The sequence below is a fragment of the Penicillium robsamsonii genome, assembly GCF_028829455.1.
Source record: "Penicillium robsamsonii strain IBT 29466 chromosome Unknown utg000003l_segment0_segment0, whole genome shotgun sequence".
Lineage (NCBI taxonomy): Eukaryota > Fungi > Ascomycota > Eurotiomycetes > Eurotiales > Aspergillaceae > Penicillium > Penicillium robsamsonii.
In genome coordinates this window covers 513,227-528,456 of record NW_026643221.1, presented here as the reverse complement: position 1 = coordinate 528,456, position 15,230 = coordinate 513,227, and the positions used below count along the sequence as shown (strand labels likewise).

Sequence of the window (15,230 nt, the reverse complement as noted above, 5' to 3'; positions counted from 1 at the left end):
GGTTGATTGATTGGGTTGTGGTGTTAAATGTTATTTGAGTTATTCCAAGAGAAGTGTTGATTGAGGTCTTTGAAAAACTGTGCCAGCACACTCCTGTATAAGTACTCCATACTACTTTGGCCGGCCTTGTGGCTAGGTAGATTACCACGTAGCCAAGAAAGAGCCGAGACACCAAACACATTGAATTTGAATGCGATAGGGGCACTAAAGTGAGTGATCAAATTGCGGTGTTAGTAATACTTCCCTCTAAGGTTGCGTTTATGCTTGATTATATCAGGAGCTGCGTCGGAATGTAGATCAAATGTAAGTGTAATGCAAGTCGGATCAGTCGTACAACCTTTGTACCGAATTTCTATCGTCATGTTATCATGTAACCTATACTCTCCTCTACATATTCTGTTCATCCAGTACTGTGTGGTGAGAAGCTTCTCAAGCCTACTATTCATGCTTGAGAATCGACTCTTTTTGTCAATCCATGGTTTGTGTCAATTGGAGAAACACTTGATATCGGCCGAGATAGACAAACTGGCTATAAAGGGAATGTAATGTAAATGAAACACAACTAATTATTATGTATTACAGGTTGATCCATATTGTAGCAACTATTGCTGCTAGGAGATATGACATATCAGTTATCCTATTCTCTGAGGGCGATAAAAGGACTCTGTTTCAGGCAACTCCGCAGGATGATGGGTAGATCTCAAGTAAGGTTCACTACATGTGACCGGCTGAAGGACATCGTACAAAAATAAGACCCGGTGGACCTCATGCAGGATCTGATGTGGTGGCTCTAGCTGACGAGTAAATGTGGAGTAATACTAGAGGATTCGGTATGAATAGCCGCTAAAGTGGAGAACTTTTATCTGCAACGCGATTTGCTAAATATGCTTAAACTAAAAGGAGCTGCTTTGTCCCCAACATTCGACCTTGTTCGCCGCTGCGGCCGCTGCCGCCCCGAAAAAAAAGAGATAGACAAAACATGAATTGATATTACGTGTTATATCCATGCTATGATAACCATGCTATAAAGTATGACAAATCAGGTAGATTTCGCAGATGAAGAAGCAGCGAATGAAAGATTTACTCAAAAGCAAGAGCAGAATGCGAATAGTTAAGACTCATTAGGGATTTGATGTGGTGACTTCAGCTGAAAAGTAAATGTGGGGTAGCTGAATAGTGGGGGCGGCAGTGTGACTGTGTAACTGATGATCGGAGTGGAAAGTTGTTCCAGTTTTTTTGTATCTGACTGGATCTGATTAAATCTAGCCGAGGCTCGCCAAATAATCATAGCTGCTCCTTTACTCCCAACATTTGATCCCGCCCCGCAAAGAATTGTTGAGGTGTCTCGGAGTGCCCGAGGAATGGATCGGCGGAGGCTGCCGCGAACGGCCCTTCTGGCTGATTTGCTTCTCATTCAGAGATCCGAATGCAGATCAGTTCAAGGGATTTTAAGGCTGGTACCGGGATTATGCAGCGGTTGTAATCTTACAATACTGCTTGCTAGCAAGCTCTCCAAAGGACACTCGCTTTTTTAATAAACACACAGGACCACTTTCCCATTAGTAATATTGCTACAAATGGTTGCAGACCCGACCATGATAACATTGATATACTTGAAGTCTCATGGCATTGGGCCTACTATAACATGACCTATATAAAGGCCATAAATATGAGAGGAATAATTAGCTTAAATATATCTGTAGTTCCTTTGTCCATCCAGCCCAGGCCAACTATAAACATAATTTGATGGTACTGAATAGCAATTAACTTACTGTAGAAATAGCAATGCTGCATACTTGATGGCTGTATATACTATCTAGGTCGTGACTCAGAATGTAGGTTTTTGAAAAACAGCCCCTCTGAGCAAGCGTTGTTGGGAAAAAGAATCTGATATATATATATATTTCTGGGCTAGACCTCTTCAGTGGTAGCATGAATAAAAACACGCTCAGCTGCTTTTGACTAGATAGGACAGGTAGTCGTTTAAAGATTGAGATTACTGACAGAAATCAGGCGTACTCCCAAGGTATGGTAAAATTGGCTGGTATTGAAAACTGACAGAAATCTGACTGTATGAAAATTTATGGTATGAACTGAGTATATTGGAACTCTCTGACTAGTAATAAAACAGGATAAACGCGCGAGTATAGATAGACAAAATCACTAACTAGTTATGGAACCGACGTTTGTGGAGATCCAAGGTAAAATTACCTTGGTATCCGATCCGGGGGTTTTTAGTACTGTAACCGACCGGGGTATATGGCTCCGGTATTTGACAAAAACTCTTAACTCTCTAAAATGCCGCTTTTTGACAATCTGAGCGGACATAGATGACTAACTGTAATATGCACTTTTGTATGGTATGTCGAGTACCACTTGTTACATGATTTTCGGGCTAATTACCCTGTCTCAACCACGTAACTGCTCCTGTATTCCGACAGTGTTATCTCGTGGGAACGGTCCACTTTCCTTTCCTTCATTGTATTAAACAGCATGTCGGCCTAGTACAATTGAATCAATTCAGCCACAGCCCTTCACTTATAGTGTCTAAGCTCTTGCTCTGCTGTTGTTATTTAGCCTTATATTATTGATATCTATGCGATCTCTCTTTCCACGTCTCTCTGCTTCGCTACGATTCTCTGGGTATTAATGTATTCATAGTTCGCGAATCGGTTCCCCGAGATAGTCTTCTTTGATCTGTGGATTAACTAGTTACCACACCTTCTTCTGGTGGGCGTATATCTTGATTCGTGCGAACCAATTCTTCTATTGTTGTGGCTGCTTCAGTTTCTCGCCCTTTATGGCGGAGACCACAGTTGAATCCATGGTGATAGCTTCTTTCGATGGCAGTTGTTGCGAATAGGAGGGTCGGGGGCAAGGGGCAGATGTCTGTCGGGGTAGAGCTACCGCGGATACTACTGCGTATAGTGTCAATTGACAAATATAGCATTCTTACTGGCGAATCGGGCTCATAACAGAGTGCTCAGTGGCTCATATTGGGTGCACCAGTAGAATATCAATATGTCTGAATTGCATAAAGACCCTATCTAGCAATGTAAGTGGGCATAATAATAACTAATTGTATAATCTATGGTTCAAAGGACTCGTTTGGTAATTGGTTCTCTATCGTGTCATCTGTGGCTTAAATTAGGACTTTTGTAACACTTGAGAGCCATCGGGTCAGTCCCCTGCGTACTATCCAGCTGTCTTCCAAATATATGGGCATATCAGTCATGCGGGTCTACCATAGTTGGCTAGTACGAGGTAGTGAAAATGGAAGTGTGTAATCAGGTGATCAGATAGAAAACTAATCTCAATCTAGGATGATTTCCCTCGTCGGTCTGTATTAGGGTAGATCACCAGTTTTGGTCTTCCCAAATCATCTCCGCAATCTCCTTCAGCTGTTGCTCTGAGAATTCCAAATCTTTCTCCCGTGGACATGATGATGGGCGACAGAACAGACTTTCAAACGAGATGACAAGAGGATGGTGACTGACGTTTATCTGGTTTCCACGCTTGGTAATCCAGACGACTTGGGAGCGATGAATGCGGTCGTTCGGATTCTCCCACTTCTCAATCCGGATTTCTGGCTGAGACCGACCAATCCGAAGTGTCAAGCATACGCTTGCTTTTCCATCGTCAGGATTGAGCCAGAAGCGCACATCGGAGTTTAGTTTGACATCATTTTCCGAGTACGCTACTTCGAGAGTAACGGATAGTAAACGAGGTACCCCACGAGCGGTCCTTCTCGGTCCCCAGGCATAGTCTGCCTCTTTTCCTCGGGACTCTCCTCTGACCTCTGCACTTGTAAACCCTCTGAGGGAAGTGAACAACCCCATCGGTTTTATGGCCTCCATGATCATATCGTGTATAACGACCGGCGCCCGACTGTGTGGAGTTGACGGCATCCTGATCAAGAAGAGTTGTTCGTTGGTGTCAAATGAAGTAAGGTATTTCGCGATAGGAGAAGCGTCTTCGTTTTCGATAAGGGTATCGATGGTCTCTTTGCTTGCATGAAAGAGGAGGAATTCGCTTGCGTGGGGGGAGGCTTCGAAACGAGCGGATTCGGTTTCCAAGATGTCAAAGAAGTCTGACTCCCCGCGGTATGTATATCTTTTTATCGAAGAGGGAAGATCTTGGAGGAAGCTGCCACCGAGACCAAGCTCGTAGTTGCCATTTTGCATCGGCAATTCGGTCATATTGAGATAGGAGAGAACGACGGGAATTATATATGGTAGATTAAAGATTCCCTCTATGAATTTGTATTCCCATTTTCCTGCAAATTTGTAGCAAGCAAAAATGATGCCCTGTCTGTGATAAGGTATACTATACGTAAGGCTACTTCATGATGACGGAGGGCCTTTGACCAGCCGCCGAATCTGAAGCAGGGGCTTCAGTCAAGATAATTTGGTAGGATAGAATGGTGAACAATCTTTACTGTATAGACGCTTATTCAGTGCAAGATTTCTAGTTTCAGAGTAGACCTATATAATTACACTTAGCCTAGAATTCCTCTAGATAGGCGAAGGATTCCCAGGAGCATATAGTCTAACCGAATGGCTGATCAGCCAGTAAGCATCATCGAGGCGCAATGAATCGTAGTATGTGTAGCCTAATGCACCATCAAATTATTGATGGGAGTGCATTTTTGATGAGGCTATCCAGGCAAACCAAACAGAGAGGTTTTACATAGACGGGGCTAGCGTGTTCCGTTTTATTAAGGTAACTGCTCACCTTGCGATCAGGTTGTGCTTAGTGAGAAAATTAGAGCGCTTAGCTGAGTGTTAGTGAGTGGTTAGACTCGCTTAGGGAATAGGTGAAATAGAAGCCCAGATCCCATTACTATTACTAACATAGGTTGGATTTACCTAGCGCACTCAAGGCCTCAAGATGCCAAGAGTCAATTTTAGGCACCAGTGTGGATCCTAGGCTAGTCATTTTCGAGAGCGAAAAAACTGTAGTTTAAATAAACCTCCATTTCCACATTAACAGAGGATGAGGAGAAATAATGTCATTTCTCAGTCTGCCCCTCGAGATTCACCAGCGGATCATATCCTCCCTTCTTTCCCACCGTGACGTGGCTGCCCTCTCAGTACAATGTCGAACCCTCCACTCTATGTGCGATATGGCAACGCGCAAGAAGTATCACCGAATTAGTGTCTCCTCTGGGGAGGAAGGTATTGATAGGCCATTTGCCTTGCTTATGGATGTTTTGAAACGACCTAGTCTGGGTAATTACGTGCGTCATATCGAATGCTGTGCCGTAACATGCATGCGCATGGGCTACAAGGAGGGCGAGTCTCAACGAGACTTGAGCAACGAGGAGATGAATCTCGTGCGAAATGCAGTGAGAAAAGCTGGTTTCACAGCCCAAGAGCATCGAGTGGTCAATATGCTTATGCAGAGGATGGACAAAACGGCAACAATTGATTATCGGTGAGAACCTCGTTTGATATTGGCCTCCGAGAAACCATCTGACTAGGTCAACAGATATCGCGAGAGCCTCGGTACATCCATCACCCAAGCGCTGACCGCTCTTCTGATTGTGGTATCGCCGAACGTTGTGTCGATGGCTATGACACATCCAGCTAGCATGAGCTCCAACAGTGCAATCGACTTCCCGCTTGCCGAGCTCTTTTGTCAAGCTAACGCCAATCCTGAAAACAAGCCATATCTTCGCAACCTCCACAGTGTTTATATCATCAATAAAAGCGACGATTCCTGGTCTGATGGTCGTTTTTATCAGGCAATGGATCTTTCTGGCTGCCTGACGCTATTTAACAATCTTCTGTCAATTGAATCCGTCCGCGTTGATATAATGGAGGAGAATGAGAGCGGAACGCTTGAGTTTAAAGAGAAATGTTCTAATATCAGCAAGATCTCCATCCATCATTCGTCGGTTGGTTCTCTCTACCTTGCGAATCTGATATGGTCGTGCAAGGTCCTCAGGGAATTTCAGTATTCTATCGGAGGTAGATCGAGCCGTGATGGAGGGGTCCCTATATTCAATCCCAAAGCATTCATCAAAGTCCTTTACGCACACAAGGACACACTGGAAATCCTTGATGTCGACACGGAAAATCATATTGATATATTTCAAATCGATGACGAGGAAGAGAGAGAAATCCAATTTAATGAACACGGGGGCCCCGATGACAACGATATCAGCGACGACACCGCGGCATTCTATGAATTGATATGGACATACGGTGGGTCACTGAAAGAATTTGTGGCCTTGAAACGGTTGAGCTTGGGGATAAACTTTCTGTTATACTTTGCCGCTGGTGTTAGCGGAGAACAACACAAGAAGGGAGAAAAATGGGATCTGGTAGAATGTCTACCTGTTGGACTAGAGTACCTGTGTGTTCGGGGTTACCAGAAGGGCGAGAACGAGGAGCACGATGAGCAGATGGATGCTTTAATGCTATTTTACAAGTCTGGCTCATCACAACTGAAAGAGATCAAGGGAATCGATGAAGTGATTCCCAATGCCCAGGAGGTTCAAAACCCCGACAACAACGCTCATTTGCTGTGGTCATTGGAGGATATGGGGTATGAGAGCGATTAGAAGGTTGCATCCAAGATGATACAGAATATTCACGATACTAACGAGGTACATTTACTCCCTTGGCACTTTCCGCCTCTATTAAAGACTACAGATTAAGCCTCCTTAACCCCATATTCCATCCAAATTTTTCACGTGTTACGTTGGCCTATAGCATGAAAACCAAGAAGCAACGACAGTGAAGAGAATCACCGAGAAAAGTGGGTGTTATGATTACCCCTATTTAAAACTTGGCCCGCCATAACTACATCAAGACATCGCAAAAGGGGACCATTGGGAAAGAAGCGATTGAAGGAGGGAAGAGGTCTGGGAAGAAGTTGATGATGTGAGGTCATTGGTTTCTCGGACGCTATATCCATAGCCCTGGGGTTTATTGGATATAGTGGAACCCCTAGATCTGTGACTTGAGGCGCATATGCATACAAGAGAGAGCATGGATAGAGATGGTGGAACCTTCCAAGGTTGTATTGGGGGTCAGTGATTCATGGTGCAGCCCCGGCGCCACCCGCCGACACGGACCACCCTGGCGGGACCCGCAGTGACAACCAGATTGGCCTCGACTAGTGCACTCTAGGATTCATTAACGGGAATGAGAGCTCAATGCAAACCCTCCACGGTCGTCTCTATCGCCCCGTCGTGGACTATAGTAACTGTTTATTTGCTTTTAGCATTGTAGAAATTGCACATGAACAGAATATGGACACTCACCAGTGTTTATACATTTCGAAGATGGATTGAGGAGTAGAAACGCGATTTGATATCGCGCCTACTCACGGAATTCATGAACTTTAGGCATATCGACTCTTCACAAGCAAGAAGCAGTAATTGGCATTGTGACATGCTGATCAGCGATACTACCAGCAGTGGAAGTAAAATGATATCCACTTGACTGATTTAGAACTAGTTGTGCTCATATGGCGCGCTTGTTAGCGTGTTCGATTAATAGTGGAAACTTTTGAATTAAAATAATCCGCTAGATTTATTAATGCGCGGATGGCATCTTGAATCTTCCAATAATATGCGAAGAGGGTACTTTCCCAGTCACCAGTTGGCGGATATATAATTTATATGACCATAATCAAGATTACTTGAGTGTAAGTTTGCTGTTATACAATCTTTATCTTTGATAACCCCTCACTCGAAGTGCATCTGAATGTAGTCTAGTCCCTCGGCCACTGAGAAATGTGTCAATGTCTTTCAATATTTTGACTGATCGTCGGAATGTTGGCCTCAGGCTAGATTGCTGCCTAAAGTGGTTAGGCTTCCTTGGACTCGACATCTCATCTCTCCTCGGTGCCTTCCTGTCTTCGCTTGTTTTTCCTTTGATAATACATATTGCTTATTCTTTCGTTATCGCAATCCCTCAGAAATCTGCAACTTGGTTGGCCAGGAGATCTTATCATACTGCGCCTGGATGACGACAGGGATGCGAAAATTTCGAGGCGCGGGGTGCGATAAAAAAACAAAGAACTCAACGCTTGGGCCATAGAGAGGAGGTCCTCTTTGGTCAGATGTCGATTTTCCCAACTAATAGAAATCACAGCCACAGTTTCGATGCTGTCAGACCAATTGACACTTGGGGCTCTTCTTCACGTAAGCCGTTTTCAAGGCACCTGAACAATCCCCGAACGTGCGCATCCAGTGCGCATCCAATCATGTCTCCCTGAACGTGCGCATCCAGTGCGCATCCAGTCATGTCACAAGAATTCAATTTGTCAAATATCGTGCCTGCGCCACTCTCTGAGCTACCCCCTCTCAAAGTTCTTGCTAAGGTCACCAATCGGTGTGACGTGTGGCACTGGGGTGATGAAAACTCTGCCAAAATACCTCGCAAGGCACCCAGGTAGGGCATCGCGAACCCTTCCAGGGCCCAGTATATAACTTGTAGATACCCTAGGCTTTCCCCCGCATTTTTGTGTAGGTCGCTCTCATCATTCCTGTTCTACATGAAACTCGTTCAGCTTGGTACCTTCCGCTTTTGCGAACCACGATCTACACCATGACAGAACCACTCGAGCATGACTTCTCGTACCTCGACCAAGAGGGAGGTTATCAGTGGAACGAAAGTGGTCCCCCGTTCTCCTGCATTTTCGCTGACCACTGGTCCCCTGCTGTGGATGACTTTCCTTATGGCGCTTTTTTCAAATCCCCCTCCGCCCCCCTCACCCCTGACCCTGCGGCTTCCGCTTCACTCGGAGCTTTCTTTGAGATCACCGATGGCCAATACGAGAAAGACTTCGCGGTTGAGGGCACTGCTGCCGCTGATACTCCGGGCCTTGATCTCCACGACGGGATGTCTGATATCACCTCTACAATCATCTCCACTGCGGAAGAAGAGCAAGGACCGACCCCTGGCCCAGATGATAGCCTCCGGATTCCTACATCCTATGGCAAAGTCTCTATGGGCGTCAAGTATGTTTCTTTTGGAATTACTCTCTGCTCCTCTGAGATATCCTTTTTATGGGTTCTAACGTTCATTTACGCAGATCGAGCCGTGGTAGCCCACTAAAGTGTAAATGGAAGCACTGCGAATACTCAGGTGGATTCTCTCAAATGGGGGCCCTACTACGCCACATCAAAACAAAGCACATCTCGCCGGGCTTATATGAATGCCCCGAGGGAGAATGCCGCAAGTCGTTCAATCGAAAGGATAATTTGACTGCGCATATCCGGAATGTTCATCGTGCAAGCGTTTGAGTCTTGTTCCGAACTAGTCCCTACATTCGGCACTGGGCATCGGAGTTATGGCTGGAGCTATGGTGTATATGGTGTATGGTGTATGGTTATCAAAAAGTTATACTTGTTTCTCAGGGCGTTACAATACAAAAGTCTTTACTCTCGTTTTGGTATTTAGTCTGTAGCTCGAGAACTTTTCCCTTCTATTCTACTACTCACATCCTGCCACTTCTTGTCCACCTACTTGGGTCTACCGATTAAACCGACAGCTACCGACACTCTCTATTTGATAGCGTTTCACCACGCACAAGAATATTTCAACACCACGTCTACATTAGGCGTGATAATAAAACAAAGGGGGAAGCTAGCTCTCAGTATATACCATTTCTTCCCTGCTCTGCCCCTTCACCGCTCTAAGTTGATATAATTTTTTTTTCATCCCGTCAATCGAGACTTGACACTGCACCATCCACTCCACTCCCTGAGTCCAAGGGTCTATCGGAATTAAGTGGTCTCCTTTTGACCAGCCACTCAGAAAAGCACCTTAGAAAGATCCTTGTTAGACTGGACTTTGATATTTCTCATCATAAGCACCCAGGCAATTGAAAGTCCCATTACCGCCGTGCCGGCAATCATCATGTATCGCTGGCTGAATGCATATGAATTCTGGATAGCAATGCGAGCAGGAGAGCCAACCGGATAACTGAGTTGTATGTCCAACGACTCGTATATATCCGACCACTGTTCCTTCAATTCGGCTGGAAGGTACTCACGCAGCTTAACAGGAAGCGTGTTTGTCCAGATAGCGCCAGACACACTACTTCCCACTGCACCACCAATGTTTCCAAACGTACTGAGAAGTGCCAACATGGCGGCATAGTCTTCGTGCGAGGCTGCAGCAAGAACAGCAACCTGCTCGATCAGAATAAATGTTCCACCACCTACTGCGAGGAAGATTTGGCACATGCACATGTATCCCACGCTGTGGCCTGGTGAGCGGAAATAAATCATCAGACCGCTTGCCAGGAGGTAGAGAGGTAAGGCACAGCAGAGGAGCCACTTGAAGCGACCAGTTGCTCTGATGAGAAAGCCGCAGCCAATAAGCCAGACCGGGTCCATGAAATCAAAAATGGCGCTGATGTAACCGGCTTGTGTCAAGCTTGTATTGTAGACGACTTGGAGGTAGGAGGTGAAATAGCTGGCCCAGCAATAATAAGAGACCTGGTAGGTAATATCCAGTAGACATGCGCCAATAACAGTGCGATCGGTGATTAGATGGAATGGAATGAAAGGCTTTGGCGCCAGCCATCGCTCGTAAGCGACGAATGCCACGAGAACACAGAATCCCACAACCATCATAGCAATGATCTTGGGTGATTGCCACTGGCCTTCGGTGTTGCCGGCGATATTGAAAGATGTCAGGAAGAGAATCGTGCCTCCTATCATTAGGAAGATTCCGATGACTGTGCGGAGTGAAGAGTGGTGAGTAAAGATGCAGGGAACCGATTTGAAACGTGAACTCACCATCAAATTCTATGACGTAGTACCAAATGCTTGCTTGCCAGGATCGCGCTATCTTCTGTTTGTATTGTAATTGACCTTGCTTGTCGGCCTTTCGTTTAGCCAGTTCCCAGGTAACAATTAAAGGAAGTGCAGCGATAGGGAGAATGATGCAAATCGTCCCATATGCCCATCGCCAATTGGTTTCATGAAATTGGTTGGATAAAGGGGAGCCGGAAAAGGCTGTGATCATGCTAGGAGAGGAGGTGAAGGCATAAGCAAGACCTCGATCACGAAGCGATGAGGTGTCCGAGGTTATCACGTCAATGCAGAAAATGGCGCCGGTGAGGCCAACAGTATAAAAAGACTGTCGGTCAATTAGTGATTTTGACCCCGGGCAGTGGAGGGTGTGATGAAAACATACCTGTGCAGCACAATAAGTCGCAATATTGTCACAAGCAGCCATCATGATCAAACCCATGATTGCAATCAAAATCATGATCACAAATCCAACGGTTCGATCAAAAAGGTTCAGGACTTTGGCGATGGGCATCAAACATGCCGCACCCATGACACTGGTTACCACAGAAATCACGGTCAATAGTGAGTGCTCCGAAAATTCACTCGTAATGTACGCGGAGAGATTTGCGGTGAGACTGCTGTTGAGATTGTTGACGAAATACACCAGCCACATGCTATATTCGCATTAAATCTGTCTTTTAGGAACAAAGTTTTTAATTAAGCTTGCTCACCTGCCATAAGCAATAATGAGGTGCTTGCGGGACCACGTAGTTGTGACTGCTTCAGCAATCTGAACACCATCTTGCTGAATCTCGTTATCTGGGACCTTTGACCCGTCCGTGTTCAATGGCTGTGGGTGCTCCGTGGTGGCACCTTTAATGGTGGTCATTGTGTCCGAATCCATGGAGCTTGGAAGCACCGCGTAGGTTGCGGAAGCCTGCGGGATCGAAAAAACACAGAATGAATGGGTGGAAGGGCGGAGACGGCTTTTTAAGCTCTCGTAGTCCTAGATCAAATTCTAGACCCTTTCGTCCGTGTAAGAGAAGGTTGCCTATAGGACTTGAGGCCTCAATATGGGTGGTAAAAAAGGGGTAAAAGGAAGTTTAACCCGTGCAGTAGAAAATTATCCCGAGGGTTTCCCGCGGTTAAACATAACAGGTACATACCCACATAAACATTAGGGTGGGGTTCCAAGGTTTTCAGCCCGTGTGGCGTGATCAGATAAATCTGATCTATGATCAGATAAGTTTACGATCAGATAAATATTGTCAGATAAACCAAGGTTATACGTCCAGTGGTTTTCGGGAGAGAAGCTTGGCTACATGTACAAGCTTTCAAGTTTTCTATAGCTCGGAACTTTGAAAGCTTGAAAGATGGTCCTCACCAGTGCATTTCTGACCTATTTAGAATGTATGCCCTGCCTTTCTCTGTTCCAAAGGCTAGGGATAGATAATGTGTTATAACTCTGATTTCTCACATCCGTGATCTTTTCATTCGGTATAGAAAATAATTTTGTGGATGGAGATCTCCACACTTAGCCCGGAAAGGCCCGTAGGGGCTTTCTTTTTCTGGTGTTCGTTTTCCTAGGGCGATATCATCTTAGTGTGGCAGTTAGGGCACCAATATTACCACATGTTCTATATGAAAAATTTAGGTGCATATTTACAACATTCTTACTATATCCTATATTCTGCGGCTAATTATTCTCATCCTCCTAGTTATGATACTAGAAAGAGAGGGATAGCTAAAAAAAAAAAACACGTGAGAAGACACCCAAAAAGCCTTAGGAGTTTGAAAGTTCGAAAGCTGCTAACTAAAGCCGACTATTTTGTTCGTCTGTCATGATTGGGTGGCAGGTTGTGGGCCGTGAAAGAAATGTTTCTGCCTGGGTAAATGGCTTAGGCGCCCTAATGAGACATTCGTTTCCACAGGCCCCAGGCTGAAAAGTCTAAACAGCCAGTTTACCGCTCACGGCTCAACGTTTTACAACCTCCGGTTCTACTCAAAATGTAAACAACACACGGGACGGGGCACCCAGAAAGACAGAAGTGCAAATGTGGACTCAGCACCTGATGCACCTGATCACGAATCCAAGAACACACCCTTGTGATTTTGATAATACAGTAACATAGTGCTTTATTCAAGCTACAAGGATTAGAACAAACAGCAAAAAAAAAAGAAAATTGAGATATTGGCACCATAATCGTTTCTCCTGATCAGTTCTGAACAGGCTTCAAAGCAACCTTCGTTCCATTAGCGTTCGATAACGTCAACACCAAATTTTCCGTCCAGGGATTAGGATCTCGATTTTCGATTGACTCAAACTGCTGCATAATCCGAACAATAGTGTATCCAGCCTCCGTCAATGCGAACTGCTGGCCTATGCACGTCCGAGGACCTCCGTTGAAAGGGAGATACGCCCAACCGGGTCTGAGACTTTCCCATCTCTCAGGCCGGAATTCATCCGCATCGGGCGCGTATATCTCATTTTCGCGGTGCATTGTGTATACACTGAAGACAACCTCGTGACCCTTGGGTACGTGAACGGGGGACTTTCCATCCGGGCCGCCCCCGACGGGAAGATATGTGTCTTGCTTGGCTTCGCGTATGTTGAAGGGGGCAATTGGGTACATACGTAGAGCTGCAGACTAATTAGTGGACGGCATACACAGAGTTGGAAGGAGGGTTGCTTACTCTCATTCAGAACCCAGGTCAGGTAGGTCATCGATTTGAGAACTTCGAATGATGGCTTTTGTCCATCTAAAGCAACGACCTCTTTTTGAAGTCTGTCCCACACATCAGGCCGTCTAGCCAAAATGAAGAACACAATACTCAGTAGGCTGGCAGTCGTATCGCGACCAGCAAACATAATACTCAATATCTGGTCTGTAATATTGGTCTTGTCAAGTGTCTGCTTCGACAGCTCGTAGGAAAACACATATCGACTGTCAGTCAGTTGTTTGGTATCTTCATCAACCTTGCGCCCACTATCGACTGCGACACGGTAATCGATCGTCTTTTGAACAAATCGATCGACATAGGTGCGGATATCTCTCACTGCTTTGTTGAATCCTTTCTTGCGGTAGAACATCGCCAAAGGCCCGACACGGAAGCGCAGGGCAGTCACGCCTTGGACTACATCAAAGGCTTTTGCAAACGCTGCACCCGCAGCAGACCCTTCTTTGCGCAACGTGTGAGCAGACTCTCCGAACAAAAACTCGGTAGCGGTGTCAAGGGTCTGCTCTTGATCAGTCACATGTCTTGAAAAATGCCAGGAAGTGATAACATACGCCCTTGAGAAACAGTGGGAGCAAATCGATGGTTGATCCGTCTCGTGGAATTTGCTCAATGAGATCGACAATGTGGCTCTCATATAACTCAGTGTCGTTAATCTGAGTGCGCGAGAAATTAGGCCGGAGGAGAGCCCGCGAATGTTCCCACGCGCTACCGTCTACGCTGAAGATGCCATTGCCCAAGAATGGGCGGACTGCATTTAGACGAGTCGAACCCACTGAGTAGTCTTTGAATTTTAGCGCGAGGATTGTTTGAATGTTCTGTGGTTCGGTAGTGAAAATGAGCCTTCGATTGGCCATTCTCGCCTTGAATGTCGGACCGTAGCTTTGATGCCAGCCGCGGATAAGCTCAAGAAATCTATGCTCGGGGCCGGCTCTGGTTAGTTCCATGGCCATACCGAAGCCGAACAAGCCGTGGCACACTGAGTGCGCAGGGGGTTCGCAGCCGTTCTCACGAGCGTAGCTCCATCCTGTATGAGTGTTCAGTCTGAGTTCTGGCTCACTGTCAATGAGTAACGGTTACATACTGTGGAAGGCTTGTATACTCTTCGTTAAAGACCAAGTAATGAAGACAGCCCCAGCGACAAGGCCGTAAAAGGGAATCTGTAAGAGGTCGAAAGATACTGGTGCCATAGTCACGATGGGCTGTAGTAGATACGATACCTTGAGATCGTAAGCATATCGACCTGGATTGTCTCGATATTTGTACTTGAGCTGTGTGCATACTCCCTAGTGTGAAAGGTGATGGCGTACAGCCTGCTTTCCTTGCCAGCGGGGCAAACCTCTTCATTGACAACCTCTCGGTCTTTTCATCACATGTGTTCAACGTGCAGTACCCCACCGATTGACCATAGGTGTGCTCATTGTACACTTGGCTCCGGAGACGTAGTTCCATTTGGGAGTAGGGCGAATCAAAGCACCTCGGTAAGGGACATTAGCGGGCCGGCCAGCCGTGTTGTGGTACTTCATAATTCTGCATAGATTCCTTGGAACCCCCCGTCTTGCATTAGTCGGTACTTAGTCTCAATGCTCATTGGTTTCAGAAAGTGGGTTTGATAGACGAGGGGTATTTGTAGCAGATCTGCAATTCGAAAAGACAAGACATGCGATGGAATTCTCTGCCGTGCATGAGGGGAGGAATATGCATGTGTTGGGGGCCTTCCATTGAAGCCCAG

At 45.9% G+C, this 15,230-nt stretch overlaps 5 protein-coding genes across 5 annotated transcripts; 2 read left to right on the top strand and 3 right to left on the bottom strand.

Annotated features, from left to right (window-relative positions):
• Window positions 1-3,356: 3,356 nt before the first annotated feature.
• N7447_004904 (uncharacterized protein) lies at window positions 3,357-4,199 on the bottom strand (the record flags this gene model as incomplete). The annotated part of the gene is made up of 1 exon (XM_057229166.1): window positions 3,357-4,199. One exon carries the CDS (start codon window positions 4,197-4,199, stop codon window positions 3,357-3,359), a length of 843 nt encoding a protein of 280 aa, XP_057084256.1.
• Window positions 4,200-5,125: 926 nt separating this feature from the next.
• On the top strand, window positions 5,126-6,568 carry N7447_004903 (uncharacterized protein; the record flags this gene model as incomplete). Its single annotated transcript, XM_057229165.1, has 2 exons — window positions 5,126-5,436; window positions 5,491-6,568. 2 exons carry the CDS (start codon window positions 5,126-5,128, stop codon window positions 6,566-6,568), a joined length of 1,389 nt encoding a protein of 462 aa, XP_057084255.1.
• Window positions 6,569-8,564: 1,996 nt separating this feature from the next.
• On the top strand, window positions 8,565-9,262 carry N7447_004902 (C2H2-type zinc finger protein; the record flags this gene model as incomplete). The annotated part of the gene is made up of 2 exons (XM_057229164.1): window positions 8,565-8,977; window positions 9,052-9,262. The coding sequence occupies 2 exons, from the start codon at window positions 8,565-8,567 to the stop codon at window positions 9,260-9,262; spliced, it is 624 nt and encodes a 207-aa protein (XP_057084254.1).
• Window positions 9,263-9,772: 510 nt separating this feature from the next.
• Window positions 9,773-11,651, bottom strand: N7447_004901 (uncharacterized protein; the record flags this gene model as incomplete). Its single annotated transcript, XM_057229163.1, has 4 exons — window positions 9,773-10,704; window positions 10,766-11,108; window positions 11,166-11,436; window positions 11,494-11,651. The coding sequence occupies 4 exons, from the start codon at window positions 11,649-11,651 to the stop codon at window positions 9,773-9,775; spliced, it is 1,704 nt and encodes a 567-aa protein (XP_057084253.1).
• Window positions 11,652-12,978: 1,327 nt separating this feature from the next.
• Window positions 12,979-14,688, bottom strand: N7447_004900 (cytochrome P450; the record flags this gene model as incomplete). The annotated part of the gene is made up of 4 exons (XM_057229162.1): window positions 12,979-13,403; window positions 13,457-14,000; window positions 14,053-14,525; window positions 14,583-14,688. 4 exons carry the CDS (start codon window positions 14,686-14,688, stop codon window positions 12,979-12,981), a joined length of 1,548 nt encoding a protein of 515 aa, XP_057084252.1.
• Window positions 14,689-15,230: the final 542 nt, after the last annotated feature.